We start from the raw sequence: 20296 nt of genomic DNA, 5'->3' as shown, positions 1-20296 counted from the left end.
ATGAGGTACGAGCTTTAGGATGAGGGGGGGGGGGTTGTGATGGCAAAATTAGGTGAATGTGCGCTCGCTTAGGGAAAGGTGAAACGGTGCCACAAATTACCCAGATTGACTTGAGCAAAATGTTAAGCTCAACTTTCACGTCACCGGAAATCCATATATACACACACATGACGTGATGTTAATTCAGTCCTAAATTCTCGCCTGGAATTTCCAAGAAGTTGAATGTCAGAGTTGAAAATAAATTTCAGACGATTTTTTCTGTAAATAAAAATTTTATTTTACATTTCTCAGAACTTTTCTGACGTTAATATTAAAAGAAAATCTTTTTTTTTTTCAAGTAGAAATATCCGGAAATGATTTTTTTTGTTTTCTTAGCGGGATTTTTCATAATATTTTTCACTTATTTGGATAATTAAATGTGATAAATGAAAATTCCTAAGAACGTGAAAATTAATTAAAATATTTTTCCACTTTCTTATGAGAAATGAAAAATTCTGAAAGCAAAATTTCCACAAGTTTCTTGCTTCTAGTTTACTCATTTTTTTTTTATTAAAAAAAACATTCTTTGGTTTTTAACATTTTATTTCTTGATGAAAAGCTCAAAAAGCTCATAAAAACATAAATTTTCTTTGGAAAGAATCGATGAAAAATTAATTTTATTTATTTAAAAAATCCTTAATCTACAAATCAATCAACTCTGTGTATGAGAAATGAACGGATGAGTTTTTGAAGGAAAATCTGAGCTAAATTCACAATATTATTCCAATGATTGATTATCGTGTTGAGTTGCAAATTGATTAATTTACTTGAGCTTTGCTTTATTGAAGTTGGCTTCAGCCAGAAGGATGTCTTTTATGCTTCAAGACAATGCTGTTTCATATACATATGTTTGAAGTGCGATGTATGTTCCTTAATGAACTACAAGAGCTTTCAAAGCTTTTTTTTTTCAAAATAAAAGAATTCAAAGGGGATGATTTTCTTCCGCGGTGTGTGCCCTCATTAGGGAGGTCGTGAGAAGTGTTTATTATATATGCCTTTGTACAGCACGAAGTTGTCGTATTTTTCACATGCGCGGGGGTGCAACGTGAAATAAATGAGTGGAACGTGAGGCAATTTTATTCATTCAACCACTTCAATTTTCCACCAAGCACCAAAAGAAGGCCAAACCACCCTTCATGGCGAAATGTTGAGCAATTCTCCCGGTGCTCCAATGAACAGATTTTTCACCACACTCCAAGTCACCACCTAGGAGTGGGTACAGCGAACTCTCCAAGAATGTCAATGTCTGCGGAAGGTGATTCCATGAGGAGTGGTGGCCCACTCGTGCAGACACCGGAGGTTTGAGGATGAAAAGTTTGCTAGCTGCAGGTGACACGCCCTAAAATGCTCTCTCCCTCTCTAAATTTTACTTCTCCACGAAGGAGTTTCAGCGTTGTGGATTTATTTGTCAGATCCTCAACCACCAAATCTCAAGCCAAAACTCTCACAGGGAAACTCCCTCGTGGTGTGCCTTTCCATGCAAAATAACCATCGTTGTGACATAATACTTAATACATCGAGCATTTTCCTGACTCGGAAAATCCACGACGAAGGTCTCATGCTTCACAGACAACAGCAATAAAATTTCACAACAGAATACATTTGAAAAAATTGCCCAGAAAAGCGAGAAAACTTGTCAGTGTGGGGAAAAGCCGTGAAGGGAATAAAGTTTGTACTAAGGGTTGATTTTAAGGGAGAATTTATTTGTTTTAATTTTTTAAATGATTAACTGTGGAGTGGTGGGATGTTTGAAGAAACTTTTTGCCTAAGCTTTTAGTTTAAAAAAATTCTTGTTGAAGGCAGATACATTAAAGGAAAAGTAATTTGAAAAATATATATAGGAAGCTTTTTCATTCGAAGCTCTGTCTATAAAAAATCAATAAAATAAAATAAATTGAGAACAGATTGCAAATTTTCCCACCATTCAAAGCATTTTGCAAAAAATTCCACGACGAAATTAAAAGTTTCCGCGAAAAGGGTTTCACAACAAATTTAACCCCTTTCGTCCTTTCCACCCATTCCCACGCCTTGAACTGCAGGAATGCAAAATAAAAATCCTGCGGCGTTTCCCACGAATTTATCAATCACACCACCTCAAGCACAACATTGAAGCATATATTGCATCAGTCCTACCTTCGTCATTCGAATCATTCAGTTGGGAAAGTTGATCAAGTGCCTCAAAATGTCTTTCTTGGACATGTCTTTTGAGAAATTCTTGGAACTTCTGATCATTTGTATTATCTCCAAAACCGCGAGACCTCTTCGTGGCTACGTGAAACTGAGCATCTTCTTTATTTTTCTCAATATTTTCTTAACAATTCTAGATGTTTTTCTTCTGATTTTTACAATTAATTCATTTTCTGATCCTAATGCAATTATATTGGAACAAGTTTTCAGTTTTCTTCTCTTTGTGGGACTGTTTGATATTCTAATTAAAAATTGGTCTGCTATGCCATTTCATGAAGAATTTGTGGTGCTTGTTGACTGGATAGAACAACTATATAAAGAGAAGGATGACAATGAAATCACACAGAGGATCATTGATGAGGAACTTGCAAAAACTAAGAAATATTGTTTAATTTTTATAGGGTAAGTGTCGGAAATTAGTTGATTTTTTCATAAAATTTAAATATTTTTTCGTTTTTTTTAAGGTGCTACCTATTTTTATTTTCAATGGGTGCAAGTACTGGTACAGTTACCATATTTAGTAACAATTTGACTGTGATGTCAATTCCAAAGTTATCACCACATTCTTATACCTATATTCACAACATACTTATATTTATTTGCGTCTTAATTGGAGATCTATGGACAGTTTCAGCAGATTGTGGAATTATTTTCATCGCATTCTACGTGGTGGCTCTGATGAAGATCATCAATAGAATGATTCAGATCAACAGCAACCTCCAGGAATGTCCGAATTTGCTTCTCAAAGTTCTCAAAAAGCACGTTGAAATGCTGAGGATCGTCAATGCCTTCAATGAATCATTCAAATTTATGTCACTGATCCAACTTGTTATGAGTACAATCCTTTTCTTTATAATGTTCTTCAGTATTCAAATGTTTCAGAAAGAATACGAGATGCACATTACATTTGTCGCAGCTTTTCTTCAACTTGTATTTGTATGTGCTTTTGGGGAAATAGTCCGCACAGAGAGTGAGGCGATTTTTGACAATTTGTACCAAACAAATTGGTACGAATTGAACGTGAAGGAGCAGAAGGTGATCCTCATGATTCTGATGAATTCAACCAATCCCATTTCAATCAAAGCTGGAGGAATGTACGACATTAATCTCATGACTTTGGTTCAAGTAATTTATTCATTAATTTTGGTTTTAGGTGCTTTTGAAAGCTTTAACAAAATATTTTAATTTTCTTTGCAGATATTAAAGATCTCTCTTTCCTACTCAGCAATGATTCTCACCTTTGCCAGAAAATAAAGTTTATCAATTTCTTTAATTCATGATATATAGCACATAGTGATGCAATGATCCTTTATCTTTGTTTCCTATTTTCCGCTGTGATTTTTTTTTTAATAAATAAACTGCACAGAAAACACAAAATTTTTTTTTTTTAATTATTCGGTTGAAAAAGAGCAGACTTTAAAAAAAAGTATTTATGTAACAAAATTAATCACGAAATTTAAGTATTCTGAAAAGAAGTTTTCCACTCTGAAAGCTTTGTGAAAGCTTCTTGAAAAAAAAAGTACCTTCGTGAAGATTTTTCAGAAGACTTCACAAACAAAGGTTTTCTCAGTGGAAAACAGCTAAAAGACTGGAAGGTAGATTTTTTTTTATTACTTCGTTGCCCCTTTTTTCACATTTCTTTCCTTTTGCATACCTCGGGGCGCATTGTACCTTCTCTTCAAAGTACAGCCCAACGTCTTGTGGCAATGAATTTTCACATAGTATAGGAAGAAAGAAGAGTGTTGTGGAGAAAATACCTTTGGGGAAATGGAAGGGTGTGACGGGCACTCCTTCTCTTGGGGATTTGAGGAATCTCTTGTGATGCATAGAGAAGTGGAGAATGCATGGAGATTTATTAGCAAGAGGAATCCCCAAAAGGGAGCTATTTATTCATTCGAGTATATAAGCAACAATCTCTCCATCCTTTCCGCTCAGTTGACTCAATCCAAGGATGTTGGTCTGTCTTGACCCATCCCTGTTTCACTGCAGGGTGATTGGGGGCCATTGTGAGGGGGTAATCGAGGGTCGTACACCCCATTCAGGCCCCGCAATCTCCCCTTTGCAATGGTTGGGAGTTTAATTAAAGTATAGCTTACCATTGTGGTCCACAAGTTGTTGAACACACGAAATGAGGATACTGGGCAGATGGTTTGTGAGGAAATTGCCCTGGGGGGAGCGGGAAGGATGGGCGCATCAGGCAAATGGAGTGCAAATTTGTGTACCGGACATCCTATGGAGGCGCAATTAAAATCATAAATCCCAAGACAGGAGGCGTACATAATTCACCATGCAGCACGCTTCATAAATTCCCATTTCAGGGGTGGCACATTTAATTCGCATTTATCTCCCTGTGCCACCCCACACCATCAGCTTCCTTGCAAAGCACACACACATACAGGAAGTCGCGCGCAATATTCCCTAAATCAACCTAGCTAAGGGGGATAAACGTGAAGAGGTACTGAGTTGCGTGCGATTGAATGAAAGTTTCAGAAAACCACAAATAATCTCTTCACTTTTGATTAAAACTTCCCATCTTCTCTCTCAGCTATATAGCTATGAAAATTCTCTGCGTGGAATTTCCTTCTCTGCAGTCGCGTCAGTTGAGATTTTAGCATGATTTATGGGGGTAAGGAATGATGCAAGAAGTGTAATTTCGCACCCAAAAGGTGGAATGACGAAATTCCATAGCTCCCGTGAGATCCCACTACCTCGCATTGAATGTACAGAAATGCATCAAATTTCCACGAGATACAATGTGATATGCTTCAGCAACAGCAGAAGATTGCGACATTGCACGACTTTGTGCATAAAATACTCTCAGGACTCACAGAGATTTTCTAAGACGTAAAGCACTCGGCTCTGTTGTAATTTATGAGTTTCACTTGGTAAGAAACTTTAAATTTTAATTTTAATGTTAAACTACCTTCAAAGATCGGTGCTCCAACCAGGAGCGCACTGTTGGAGTATTTATTTCCAATTCTGACTACATTAAACAGTTGGAGAGGAGGATCACAAATTTATTAAAGAAAGTAAACTTAAACTGAGAAAAGGCGGCAAAAATTTTCCAAAAACAGCTTTGATACATTCCAGAGACAAAATACAATATCTATATAATAAAGATAGGTCTCTGTATAATTTCGTTCCTGTTCAGCTATGCATTTCCACACCGTTAGTCCGATCGTGATGAAATTTGGTACAGACTATTGATACCAGGCGGTTTTTACCAACGACATTCATTTCCCCCCCAGAGCCCCCCTATACATAGCCCCCATATAAAATTCATGCTTTATTTATTCATGCGCGAAGCGCAAAAACTCCCCGTTTATGTGGCGAATTGTTGCGTTGATGTGGCGGTGTGGTAGCGAATTGTGGCGCTTTGGTGGTTTTTATGTGGCGAATTGAAGCGTTTATGTGGCGAATTGTTGCGTTTACGTGCCACAATTCGCCACCAAAGCGCCACAATCCGCCACATAAACGTCACCAAACCGCCACATTAACGCCACCAAAACGCCACAATTCGCCACCAAAACGCCACATAAACGCCACCAAAGCGCCACTATTCGCCACCAAAACGGCACAATCCGCCACATAAACGCCACAATCCACCACATAAACGCCACCAAAACGCCACAATTCGCCACCAAACCGCCACAATCCGCCACATAAACGCCACCAAAACGCAACAATTCGCCACCAAACCGCCACATAAACGCCACAATCCGCCACATAAACGCCACATTTCGTCACATAAACGCCACCAAACCGCCACAATCCGCCACATAAACGCCACAATCCGCCACATAAACGCCACAATTCGCCTCCAAAACGCCACCAAAACGCCACAATTCGCCACCAAAACGCCACATAAACGCCACAATCCGCCACATAAACGCCACAATTCGCCACCAAAACGCCACAATTCGCCACCAAAACGCCACATAAACGCCACCAAAGCGCCACAATCCGCCACATGAACGCCACAATTCGCCACCAAAACGCCACAATTCGCCACCAAACCGTCACATGGACGCCACCAAACCGCCACATAAACGCCACCAAAGCGCCACAATCTTTAATGATATTTACCCACATCACCCATACAGCATCCTAGCACAATTCTCCCCATATTGTTGTTTCTTATCCACCTTGCAATGCAAACGTTCCATCTGTGGTGTTATCTCCTGCATAAGAGCTATGCTCCCCTATTCGTTGGTATAAAACACCTTCAACTTGCATTCCAATGCATATGAATGCCGTATTATCCTTCTTCTTACACAATACCGTGGGAAATTCCTCTCTTTTAGGGGTATCCTCTTAAGCAAAAGGTTATTATGGCCAAGGGATTCTAAAAAGGAATGGAAAGAAAGGTGATTTGAACAAGGTGTTTGTGCTTTGTCGCGTGAGTGATGCTGAATAAATCCCCCATAACACACTATTCTACAATCAAAAAGGGTGTTGATGATAGGTGTTGGCTGACGTGATGTGAAGTGGTCTGTGGTTTTCTTGTAAATACACACCATCGCATTATCTTTGAGTTTCCTTTCACCAGCTGCAGTTTCGCAATCAACACATTGAGTATGGATCCTTTTAAGGGATGCTTCCACCATCCTACACACAATAATGGCTGCCGATCTTCACAAAATGCAAAATCAAGACAAACAGAGATATTTGTGCAAAAGGCAATGTTGTCAGAGCACAAGAGGGGTGTGTAGGTGCTTTGTGTATGTATAATTAAATTTGGAGTATCCTTGGGGCCCCCAAAAGTGCCACACACGGGTTTTGCATTCGAATAGCGCCAGGAATGCGGCAATATAAAGTTGGGAGTATGTCTGTGCGACAGAGAATTAGTCAAGGAGGGATTAATTTCCCTGTGGACCCTCTCTTTGTGGTCAACTCCTAAAGTCCCCCACCCTCCTCCTACAGCATCCATGCCATTTTAGCAGCCCCAAAATCTCATCCTGAGCACCCCCCTTAAATTTCTCTATGTAGCATTTAATTTTGAAGCATAAAATTGTATATTGTGTGCTCGGGGGCAAATGGTGAATAATTAAATGGAGCAAATACCACAATAAGTTTCTGGACATTTTCAGGTGCGAGGGTTCTACGCATCTGGGAGCGAGTCAGGTTGGTAAATTGCTTCAAGGGGTATAAATTTTCTCAAGAGCAATGAGCAATCTCTTAAGGGGGTTTCTGCCCGTCTCCATCCCACATCCTGTGAGGGAGAAACAGAAGAAAGACAAGAAGATCCTTCGGGGCATCTCAAGACAATGGAGACAAATCACGAGATGGGTTCAATCTCGTTAAGTTATTTAATACAAGCAGTGATACTTGATGAAGGGTCTTCAAAATTGATGGTACTCCATGGGAAATGAATACTTTTCTCATTTAACCATGAATTATTAATATGTGGAAAAGAGCTTAATTTAACCACACCGTATTGTTTTTCATTATTTAAAGAGCTTTTGAATTTTTTTCCTAAAAATAACGGATTTGAAACGTTTTTTTTATTTGAATATTGAGCTTTTTTTCTGAAAGCTCCTGAGGGGATTTAATAAGAAGCAGGTAGAAGATTGAAGAGCATTGTTTTCATCTAGCCGTAATTTTTTTAAGCTCTGAGATGAATTTCTCTTTTCTGGTTTTTTCCTAACGAATGGAACATTAAAATCAACAGCAAATGCAATACAGAAATAAAGGAGTTTACTCTTTTTTGTGTAGGAAAAGCTCTCATTTGAGAAAATAGGTAGGAACAGGTGAAGTATCTTGTAAAGGATCCACAAAAAAAAGAAAAATCGCAAAAGAAACTTTTCATTTTCTAACTAACATTTGCCCAAAAATGCAAACAATGACGTCACTATTGACGTTTCGTCACTTTACATCTTTACACGAATAAAACAGATTTTTTTCACAAATAATCCAAGTGGAAAATTAAAAATTAAAAATTAAAATTAAACAGGAAAATTCCACGGAAAATCCTAATGAGGGAATAATAGAATACTCCGACAAATTCATTAAAATAAAAAAAGTTAAATATATGTAAATGCAAAGTTTAATAGATAGCTGCAGAGTATGGATTATTAGGAAAAGGGAATGTACTGGTAAGTTTCACTTACGGGCTGTGATTCTTCCTTCAGAGGTCAGTCCAAGTATGATATTTGATGAAGATTGAGGTGAAATGTGGCAGAAAATTCAAATGTGTCATAAATTGGGGGTGCAAACTCTGGGGAAGGCTAACTCGCGCATTGGCTGTGATTCCTGGCGCGAGTCATCCTTCTCCAGAGTTTGCACCCCCAATTTATGACACATTTGAATTTTCTGCCACATTTCACCTCAATCTTCATCAAATATCATACTTGGACTGACCTCTGAAGGAAGAATCACAGCCCGTAAGTGAAACTTACCAGTACATTCCCTTTTCCTAATAATCCATACTCTGCAGCTATCTATTAAACTTTGCATTTACATATATTTAACTTGGCCTCTGAAGGAAGAATCACAGCCCGTAAGTGAAACTTACCATGTACATTCCCTTTTCTTATTAATCTATACTATACTGCTCTATATATTTTACCGTTATATTTTACTTTGCATTTACATTTATATACTTTATATGTATATATAAAGCGCCCCGCTTCGCGGGGCGCCAAAAGGTTTCTATTCTTCTTTATATTTTTATGTATTTATATACTTATATATGTATATATAAGGCGCCCCGCTTCGCGGGGCGCAGGGTGCCTATATATTCCACTATTTTTTCATATATTTGTTCATATACTTATATGTATTCAAAATTTCGACACTCATTTACAAAACCTCACATAATAAAGATCTGCCAAAAATCGGATTAGTAGAGCCCGAAATATCATATGCTAACTTTAGAACGCAATATCTCAGGAACGGCTCGATAGATTTTCTTAAATGAGCTATCGTTGGAAAGGTCTTGATATAAGCTATAACATACAGAAGTTTAATCAAAATTTATGATCCAGTTTTCGAAAAGTTCGAGTTTGAAATTTTCGAAAATTTTGTTTTTGATTTTAGTGCCTCTTGCGGTCATTTCTCGAAGTTGCAATGTTCTAGATATTTATAGGGTTTCACGAAACCTTTCATTTGCGCTTGAGTTGATCAAAATCGGACAAATAGAACTCGAGATATTTAAAGCTAACTTTGGAAGGCTATATCTCAGGAACGGCGACATAGATTTTCTTCATTTTTGGCATGGAGCTAGATAATATAGTCAGCTAGAACATACTAAAATTTCATCCAAATCTATCGTTCAGTTTCCGAGATATTCATCGAAAACTAATCGTAAATTTTGTTTTTGATTTTTGGCCCCCTAGTGGTCACTTTTGAAACTTTTGATGTTCTGGAGAGTTGTAGGGTTTGTTGAGAGCTTTCATTTGACCCCGAGTTGATCAAAATCGGTCAAGCCGTTCTCGAGTTATGACAAATTTTCGATGAAAATTTATGACAGCCATATAGGCTAAACCGCTTGACCGATTTTCAAAAATGAGGTATCGTTGGAAAGGTCTTAATGGCCCCTACAACATATCAAAATTTCAGCTCTCTAGCTATAATAGCGGCTGAGATATAGTGAAAACAAAATTTAGGGGTATTCCAAAATGGAGGACGCGGGGGTGGAGGGGTGGATTTGACCTCATAATCGGATGTCTTCCACCCGATATATGAACTTTGCCGTTGACCGCAAGTCTCTATCTATTACCGTTCTCTTGTTATTAAGCCTTATACGACGGACGGACGGACGGCCGGAAAATTTTTTTGGAGCATACGTTTTTTGGAATGTGGGGACCCTAATTCGTGCTCATACCAGGTTTGAGCCCGATCGGACAACATTGCATTTTAGGTGGTACACAGAAGCTGTGCTATTCTTTTCTTCGAAAGAATCACAGCTAAAATGTTATCTGACCTTTTAGCAGATAAAAAAGGTAAAAATCACTTTTTGTGGGGGCGCTATGACGGGGGAGGAGGCGGAATCTCATATAGCGCTTGCGACTCATATTGATCCCCTCTACGTTTTTCCTGATTTTCATCAGGATCGGCCCAGACGTTTCGGAGATGTTCATTGTACATGTTTTGTGTTATAATTTTGAATATTCTTGTCAAATAAATTGCCATCAAAAGTTATATTTTAGCCTTTCAGTTCTTCTCTTTCTTTTGCAAATCTTGACTCTGATCATTTAATTTATATATTCTCTAATTTTTTTAACAGGAAAAAATAATTAAATAATCAATCAATATAAGAGAATTAATTTAATTTTGCTGTATAAATAATGTAATTCAACAGGAACATGAAAGAAAGCTTTGCATAAAGCTCTTGAAAAAGCTCCTCAAGAATAATCAAAGTTTCCTTAATGGACGTTCTTCCCGGATGTTCTCTTTTACTCCATAATAGCATAGAGGATCAAATGCAAATATTTTTCATTAGTGCACACCGTCTGTTTAGTTTTAATTACATTACGAAGAGTGTTTAAATACCACTTCAGAAGTGATTCATAGCGGAAATTATATTTTGTGCACAGGGGGAATAAAGTAATATTGAGCGGTGCTATATTTTCTCCTTCATCATTGGGACGTCTTTGGCATGAGTGGAGGTGCGATAAGAAGAATGTCTTCTCAATTGCTTGGTGTGAACAATAAAAGTTTATTGGATTGCGATATGAAAGCGCTACAATTGAGTGGTATTACAAGCGTTGTCAAATCCACAAATAAAGTGAATCTTTCGAGGTGAGTGTGGGTTCTGTTATCAGGTGTCGTCACGAAAACTATGCCATTTTATCGGCACACACCGCGCTTATTTTTCTTTCTTTCTTTCCCTCTCACATTTCCACGGGGAGTCACATCAAACGCATTCAGCTGAACATATGTATTTTGAAATTATTTGCTGATGCCTCGCCAGTTCGCTTTTCCGTGTTTGTCATTCGATATTCAAAATATTGCCTAAATTTTTTCCGCTGAGTTTGCACTCTGTACAAGAAGGTCTGTTCTCTGTGGTGTTTCCGTGTCAAATTCAACAATGCTATAGCATTATTCTCGCGCTCCGTGTTCGTGTGTTGATTAAACTACATTTTGATGTGCTGTTACTGTTAAATAATAATTTTACTTGGGCTTTCCATGCCATCGATAGTTTTCGCGCGAAGAAGTTGTGAAGAGTTTCTTTTTTAAGTTTTAATTTTTGTGATCTCCACGTGATGACGGTTATGTGATGCCCGAAGCAATGAGGGGGTTTAATGTTAGAATTTGGGTGTTAGTTGTGATAATGCTCCTAATAGGATTCTATGTGCTCACGACTCACTCTAAGGGGGAAACTCTTGTGGAATATGTGCCAAATGTGCCTCAGCAAATCACCAAAAATGCCTCCCAAGTCAACGAGACCCACCAAAATGCCACTGAACTGAATGCCAATGTCTTGGCTAAACTAAAGTGAGCTTCTACATTAAACAATATATTTTTTTTCTAATTCGGAAAACACTCTGTGGAAAAGTAATAAAATGAAATTAAAGCACTTAATCACATAGGAAATTCTAACGTTTATTTGATTTTTTTCTAGAAGTTTTTAGTGAAAATTGACCGAATTCCATGCAATTGGAATGATTTTAAAAAGAATTTATTGACTGATAAAAAATCAATGTGACTTAACTTTTAGAATGCCAAGATTATGAAAAAAAGAGCCCAGCAAAGTCTTTGAGAAATTTCAAAGCTTTGCTCATTTGAATTTGAATTTGAATATTTTATTTAGATTATTTTATTAATAAGAAATCTATAAAGATTTTTTTTAATTCATTATTTTGCAGAGAAGCTTTGAAAAAATGCTAAATAGTTTTTTTTTTTTCACGAGAGCTAATTTTCTAGGCTACTTCACTCACTTGAATTTCCCTGCAACATATGTAGTTATGCCATTTTTCGTACCTTAATTTCCTTAAAAGGATTTTCTTGATAAGTTTTCCACTAAGACTTTTGTAGAAAAAGTTCTTATTGAATTCGAAAATATAACGGACAAATAACGCATACTATTTGTGAGCATTGTGAGAGAAAATTCAAGAAAATGAGGAAAATACAATAGAATAAAAAAAATACTTTCAGATGCTATTCGGTTTTTTTTTTATTTAAAGAAATATTCTAGTTTTTTTTTCTTTATAAAATTCATGAATTTCCTGGCCATAGGTAAATTAATTTTCAACTAATTTTGAATGAATTTCCTACACAGCTGTAAGAAATGTAATATTAGAAAATTACTGTATTAACTTCTTTACCGAAAACATTGTTGAAGAAAAGCTCAAAATTCAAGTCGCTGAATGACCCCCGCTTGGCGTTTTGAGAGTTAATTCATATGGTGTTGTATGTGTATTGTGGTGGATGGGAACTGATAAAAAGCTCTTGAAAAAGCTATAGCTTAATAAATTGATTTTTATAAATGTATTTATTCCAACCACATCATAGCCAATCTGAGGCTTAAGTTTCGATTGGTTTTTTCTCGCAATAAAAATCCAAATTTAACCCATTTTTGTTGTGTGTTTCAATGACCATTAAAGTATGAAAAATTAATTAAATTAAATTAATTAATTTAGTTGATCAAGCTTATTTACGAATGATTTATTAAAAACCTCCACAAATGAACACGTAAAATTGTTTAATTTTCTCTAATTAAATTATTTTATGGTAATGACTTAAATTAATGTTTAGTTTAAAAAAAAACCAAAATATTTTAGAGAATGTATCAATTATCAGTTTTATTTATATTGAAAAATTAACTAAACTGATTTCCATAAAGAACTTTTCGAAAATATTTTAAAAATTTAAGAAAAATAAAGAAATCAAGTTGCTTAAATTTTCATTAATTTTCATCTTTCTTTATAAAAATTATCTTTCCTCTATAACAAAAATAAAAAAAAAAACTCAGAAACACATAACTAAAAATTCCTAATTTTCATTTATTCTTCAGTCAAAAACTTTCTCTTTTTAAGATATTTCTTCTGAGACCAAAATCTAATATTTTAGTTAAAAAGTTTCATTAGAATTTCGCAAAGATTTTAGGAGACATCATAAATGGGTTAAGTTAGGACTTTAAGCCTATGTCGTCTACAAGGGCTATAGTATTATCTAACTTTGAAATGTATTTGATATATGTGCCAAGTTGAGAGATATATTGATTTTTTGCTTGAAAAAAATAACCTCCATTATCTCTCTTGAATCATCACCTATGATAAGAGCCTCCTACTGAAAAAGTTTGATTCCAAGGGGCCGATAGCTTCAGTTGATTTCTTCAAAAAGAAAAATTAAATTAAATTTTAATTATTTTTCTATTTCTTTTTATTTCCAACATTTTTCAAATATATTCGTTACCATTTGGTGTGGTAATGTGTCTTCAGTTTGCGCAATTGTCAGCCCCTGATTTAATTGATGAAAAAAATCAATTAATAAATACATTTAGATGCGCAGTAGAAATGAATAATGACTAAAAGGAATATATTAATACACACAGGGAATTACTAAACTGTGATAACAAGCAATATCCATCGAGAACGTATCAACGAGGGAATTACTGGGTGCTCGAGAATTACGTGAGAGCATCGCATGGGAACATAAATTGCTACGAATCAGTTACCTACACAACTCATGGGGATTTTACTTTTCTCGATAATGCCATTCCGCTCGTCAAGAGGTGAGTTACCCCTTAATTTTAATCTCCCTCTCTGTGGGGAAAATCTTTAATTTGTGCATAATCCCAATTTCCTGGATAGATGGCGAGCACCAGTGGGGATGTCACTCTTTGCACCTGGAACGGACTTCAAGTCCACCGTGGACTCCATTCGGTACCTGAGAGACTGCACGGGGGAAGATGGGGAGCTCATTAAGCAATTCATGACTTTCCACATATTTTTCCACGAAGATCACATTCCTGTCTCAATACTAAGAGCTGATGAAGTCCTCAAGGAGAGCTTCAAATGCCCCGAAATCCCACCATATGCGAGTGTTAAGGAGGAGAATATGTTTAAGAACCTCAAGCATCTCACCTACCCCATAAATGTGGGAAGAAACGTGGCCAGAGATGCGGCCATCACACATTTTGTCTTCCCCAGTGACATTGAGCTGTATCCCAGCTTGAATTGTGTGCCCATGTTCCTTGAAATGATTGCTAGGAATGAAGGTCCTCTGCTGAATAAAAAGCCCAGGTGATATATTTTAATATTTAAATTATTTTAGATTATAACAAATATTGGTTTTTTCAAAACTATTCGTAATATTTTTCTTAAATCTGAATAATTACCATTTTTTCGAAAGCAATTCTGACAAAATTAAAAATTTAAAAAAATTGTAAAAATCATTCAGTGTTTTTCATAGTTATTTTAAATTTATATTAATTCTGAAATTCTTTAAGCTCCTCTTAAATCACTTAAATTCTTTTAATTTCTTAAACAAGACTCCTAAAATTCTCTAATGTTAACTAAGTTAATAAAATTCCTTAAATCCTTTTTAATAATTTAATTTTGTAAAATGTTTTCAATTTAAAAAACATCAAATCCTTAAAAAAAATTAAAAATATTCTTATTTAAAAAAAAACGTCTCTTCAATTTGTTGAAAAATCTTAAAATTCTGTAAAACTCTTTAAATTTTTTTGTTTAAATTCATTCAAGAAATGTTTTAAAACTTTCCCTCTCAATAATAAAGATATTCTTTAAAATCTTTGCGGAAAATTTCTCAAGACTATTTTCTTGGAATATTTCTTAGATTTTTGTTCATTTAATTCTTGCCTTAGTCATGAGCTTTTGCCATTACTGTAGCAGCACTAATGCTCCACTACAGTTGATAAGACTTGAAGTAGAAATGCATTCATTCAAGGGCTTTCCTTAGAACTAATCCAGTTTAGAACAGTAAAAGTTGGCTATAGTCGATGGTACTTAACCAATTTACCAATTTAATTTTACCTAAAGTATTCATCTGTTATTAAAAGTCTTAATTGTGTGCGAAAATAACACTGAATAGAACTTCAAGAGCAATCTTATTTAATCAAATGGTTTGCACGAGAATTTCCCAAATTGCTATTTCAGGAAGAATTTTTGAATGAAAAGTATGTTTGAGATTATTTTTGTCTTAATTCAAACAAAAGGAGTTTATTCATCTTGATGGTCTTATGATGTCATTGGAAGATGCACAACAGACACGGAAATTTTCATGCTTAGTTATAGATCATAAAAATATTAAAATTAAAGCTAAATATAATAAATACTCTTCCTATTTTCTTTATTTTGTACTGAAATTAATTGAGAAAACTCAAGAAAAATTCATTAAGAATTATAAACCACACTTATATTTTTAATAAATTTTTCATCAAATACTTTTGCAAATAATTTAAATAAAAATTCACTTCAAAGAAAATTTTCCTCATAGGGTCTTCCCACTGCCAGTATTTGAAGTCAAAGAGACAGCTCGTGTTCCTGATAATAAAACGGAACTCCTGCAGATGTTGCGGACAGAAGATGCCATCCTCTTCCACAAGAATATCTGCGCGAATTGCCATTCAGTGCCTGAAAGATCAAAATGGGAGAAAACACCACAGAAGGAGCGAATGGAGATCTCCGTGGTGGGAAAGCGCGAAGGAAGCTTCCAGCATTGGGAACCAATCTTCATCGGTACAAACCGTGAGCCCTACTACGAGGAACGTCTCACGTGGGAGGGGAAACGCGACAAAATGACCCAAGGCTACCAACTCTGTGTCAAAGATTACGAATTTCACGTTCTCAGCGATGCCTTCCTCGTCCATCGGCCCGGGATCAAGCTCATGGCAGCCGCCCGGAGACCTGAGCATGAACAAACCACAAATAGTCTGATCGACAAGAAAATCTCCCGTGAACTTCGCATCCTCTTCGGCTACAAGAAGGGCTGTGTTATATAGTATGTGTGAAGAGCAATAAATTTAGCCACCCCCGCAACTTTCATGATGAAAATATTGTGACTGAATATAAATTAGTGGTGCGGGAAAGTTTTGGGTCGAAAACTTTTGAAGAATGTGCAGAGTTTCTCATCGCTTATATAGGAGCTATGTGTGTCGCCCGTTTTTTTCCCTTTTCCATGGCTGATGCAAAATGTTACCACCCCCCGCCCCCCGTAAAGTGGAGATAAGAAAAGCCACCACCGGTTGATTAATTAAGCCATCAATCATTTTAATTAAAGCATGAAAAACATAGGTTTATACTCACAGCATGAAAATTCATTTCACCTCATCATGGGGGCGAAATATTTACATACCTACCTCTAGCACCCCTCCTCAGTGACTTGTGCGCCACCCACAGCTTGTTGCCCTTTTTGCCGGGTCGTTGATTTCGCACTGATGATTTTACAAGGAATTTTTACAAAATCCTCAAAATGGAAATCAATTATTACAAAAAATTGTGTTTTGATTACATAATAATTAAAAGCAAGGAATTACCATGAGAACAATAATTTAGAAAACAGAAGTTTTGAGGGCATTATTTATTAGATTAGGTAAATAATTGAGAGATTTTTTGTTAAAAGAAAAATCAGTGACAGACGCAAATCTAGAAAATGACGAAAATGATGATACTTTACTAAGCAAAATTTATAATTTTTGGTCCGCACGTTGTATTCTGATAGCCCCCTATTAATTCTCTGGGTGAAATTCACCATTCAGACAGTCTTAAGAAATCTTAAGGTTTCTGAAGTTTTCATAAGAAAAACTTAAGATTTCTTAAGAAAAGTTAAGAAAAGTTAAGATTTTTTAAGAAAAGTTAAGATTTCTTAAGTCAGACTGAATTTTAGGCTAAATGTAATATTTTTTGATGATTTTTAACATTTTCGATGTCTTAAGACCATCAAGAGCATTTTTTTTTAACTCAAGAAATAGAAAATTGTACTTACTTATCAATTTAAAACAAAGAAAATGCATTTTTGAGTGTACAAAGAAGTTGTGTTTCTTTGAAGAAAGAATCACAGCTAAAATGTTACTTTTCAAGACAAATTCAAGTGTAGTAAGGTTTTTCTTTCATTTTTATAACTTTTTTTCCGATAAAGAATTGAACAAACTGGCACTCAAAAGAACGCCTAAAAATTCTAATAATTTTCCCAAAATATTTTCCTGAATTATTTTCCCCATAACACCCCCGGAAAATCCCTCAGAACTATTCATTGGCCTTTAAGCAAGTCTTAAGAATGCTTAAGCAATCTGAAGACTTGGGTGAAATCTTTGCTATCTACACATAGTATTACAAAGAAGGGCGAAAGTGCCAAAATCGTTTCGGCCCTTCCTCATTTGAGGGGAAGGTAGATGGCGCATGAGGTCTTTTTAAGAAAATTTGGGGGTAAGTGAAATGCAAGGAGGACCTTCCTCCCATTCACAAGATCATTTGCTTTCGAGCGCTCATGGTGATCACTTGAAGGGTCGCATGAGCTGAGCGTTTTTTCTATATGGACTTTTTTCTATATGAACTTTTTTTGTACCTACGATGAGTGGGTTGCAGAAGAGGTGCACAAAAAAGGGCTGAAGGAAGAAAAATGTACACGTACAATGGTGAAATTCACCATTCAGACAGTCTTAAGAAATCTTAAGTTTTTCTTAAGATTTTTTAAGACTGTCTGAATGGTGAATTTCACCCAATAACGATCACATCAAGCGATGCAAAATACGTTCATTGTGTGGTTTATGTGCTTTAATTTTAATTATAATTAATATTTTCAGAATTGAGGGTTTTTGAAATAGTTTTTATTTGTAAAAGAAAATGTACGGAAAGGAGTCTATTCACTGTTACACGTGTAATAAAATTTATATATTACATGTTGGTACTAAAGAAATTATATTGTAAAGTTGCAAAACATTCAGCATTATAGAGTCTTCGGGAAATAATAATTTAGATTTTAGAAAACCCATAAACTACCATATTGTCTCTAATTTTCATTTGAATTTCATAAAACATAATAAACCATATGCGTCAACTTTTCATTGAAAGGATTTTGTTTTGAAACGTTGAATCAAAAACACCTAAAAGTGAAATTTTAATAAATAAATTCAGGGAAAATTGTGAAAATTAAATTATCCCAATGGAAAATCCTCACATAATGCCAGGAAAATTCTGTACGAGTTAACGGAGTTAACAAACATCGCAGTGAATGCTAAAAAACTTCCCTTTTGCAACACTAAATGTAAATTTCTGTATACTCACAGTGATTTTGCTATTTTCCAAACAACATTCTCTCCCTCAAATTAATTTACTGAATTTACATAACTTTTAACTTTCAGTTTTGTCATTAATTAAATTGAAACATTTAGCGGATTGTCTGAGTGATTTATAGCTGCGAAAATGTGTATTTGTATGTCACAAAAGGGTGCACAAAATCCCCGCATTTTACTATTTTTCTGGCTTTTCTTCAAAAGTAGTGGTGAATTGCCACGAAGAGGAATGAAAAAAGAGAGAAAACCATTTAATAAATTGAAAATAAATCTCTCAAACATATGCTCCCTCTATATTGATTGTTTTTAGGGAGAAAATTTCACGAAATATTTAATGAAGCAGCAAAGTGAGAAGCCTGCAAAGACTTCTGCAGAACCAAAATGGAATTTTTTAGGGGATGGTTTGGTGCAAAAAAAAACCCATTACCTTTTCTTCAGCAAACAAACCATTAATTCTGCAGCAATCACTATGGTTGGCATGACGCGTTCACGATGCACCCTGCATGCGGGGGTTGAGTGGTTGGAGGGATGTGTCCGTGGCAGAAGCCACAGCGCACCCCTTCGACATTTCACCACTTTGCTGCAAATGATTTATTCGCACACAAAACACGCCGATTCGGGCTGGAATTGTGGGTGAAGTCATCCCTCCGGCTTCATGTGGCGAATGGACAATTTTAGCACACAGACCACTGCGGAGGTATTCCAAAATTAAAACGATTAACGAGTACACTCATGTAGTTTTGCTGGGTACAAGCTTGCTGGATATTTCAAAAGCTATATGTAAAGAAGGTATAAAAAGAGATCTGTCTAAGCGTAGGTGAAATGGAAAGACTTTTTAGACAGACTTGAGCTACACAAAAGAGCTGCCAGTAGTGCTCTTGATGAATTCGGTGGAAGCCATTGAAGCTCGATAGACAGTTTGTTCAGCAAAGGAAAAGGCAAGAATTTTTTTTAGGTGGATTGATTTGCTGAATTCTGGATGAATGCTGCTAAAAACCTTATACGTACAAATTTACTTGATGATACCTCAACGGCAGGATAGGTTTTTTTAGTTTATTTTTAAATCAATGCAAACGGAGTTTTTAGTCCCATATCGGGGAGAAAAGTTACACCTTATTGAGAGCAAAGTAAAGAGTTTTAACAATTCATAAATTAAAGTTTTCCTGATTGATGAAAATTACAATACATCGTTTGAAGCATTGAATATACTATACATGTGGGAATATTAGAATTTGGATTCAAAATCGAAATCAACGTAGAGTATGTGCGAACATCAGAGAGAGAGAATAGACGACAAGTGCACAGAGAAGCCGTGAAAAATCTTGTGACGAAGGAAAAATCACCTCATGTACCATCAACCTCTTTACCCAATTAATAAACTATTCTACAATTTTGGGGGCTCGTCCGGGAAAGAGGCTCTGATAGGTAGATAGAGGTGCTGTGAAGTGAGAGGAGTGAATGAGCACACGACGGAAATTCTTCTGGAGGAATTAGACGCTGAGACGATAGACGCCGAGACGCTGAAGGAAGAATTTCACCAGCTCAGGATCTTTGAGACGCTGAGACGAGAGATGCGAGAGTTTAGTGATATTGAGGAGAAATTGGGAACCTTCACGGGTGAACGCCATGAGAATTTCGGTGAGTGGCTGCAGAAGTTCGAGGATTTGGCAAAGAAGCAGCGATGGGACGAGATCCAGAAATTTGTGTATTGCCGGAAGTTGATGAAGAGTACGGCGAGGATGTTCTTAAGTTGCACGAGAGGTCTGACCAACTGGAGAGCATTGAGGAAAGGACTTGTGGAGGAGTTTAAACGCGAGGAAAGTTGTGCAGTGCCTAGTGACGATGAAGAAGAGTATGATGATTCTGACGAAG

At 36.1% G+C, this 20296-nt stretch overlaps 1 protein-coding gene across 1 annotated transcript; it reads left to right on the top strand.

The window, feature by feature from the left end:
- The first annotated feature begins 11015 nt into the window (after positions 1-11015).
- Positions 11016-16187, top strand: LOC129795600 (beta-1,4-glucuronyltransferase 1-like). The gene is made up of 4 exons (XM_055837035.1): positions 11016-11664; positions 13724-13903; positions 13983-14414; positions 15631-16187. Exons 1-4 carry the CDS (start codon positions 11447-11449, stop codon positions 16133-16135), a joined length of 1335 nt encoding a protein of 444 aa, XP_055693010.1. The 5' UTR covers positions 11016-11446; the 3' UTR covers positions 16136-16187.
- The last annotated feature ends 4109 nt before the right edge of the window (positions 16188-20296 follow it).

The sequence above is a fragment of the Lutzomyia longipalpis genome, chromosome 4 (genome assembly GCF_024334085.1).
Source record: "Lutzomyia longipalpis isolate SR_M1_2022 chromosome 4, ASM2433408v1".
Lineage (NCBI taxonomy): Eukaryota > Metazoa > Arthropoda > Insecta > Diptera > Psychodidae > Lutzomyia > Lutzomyia longipalpis.
The sequence above is the reverse complement of the archived record's forward strand: the minus strand, read 5'-3'. Positions and strand labels throughout refer to the sequence as shown.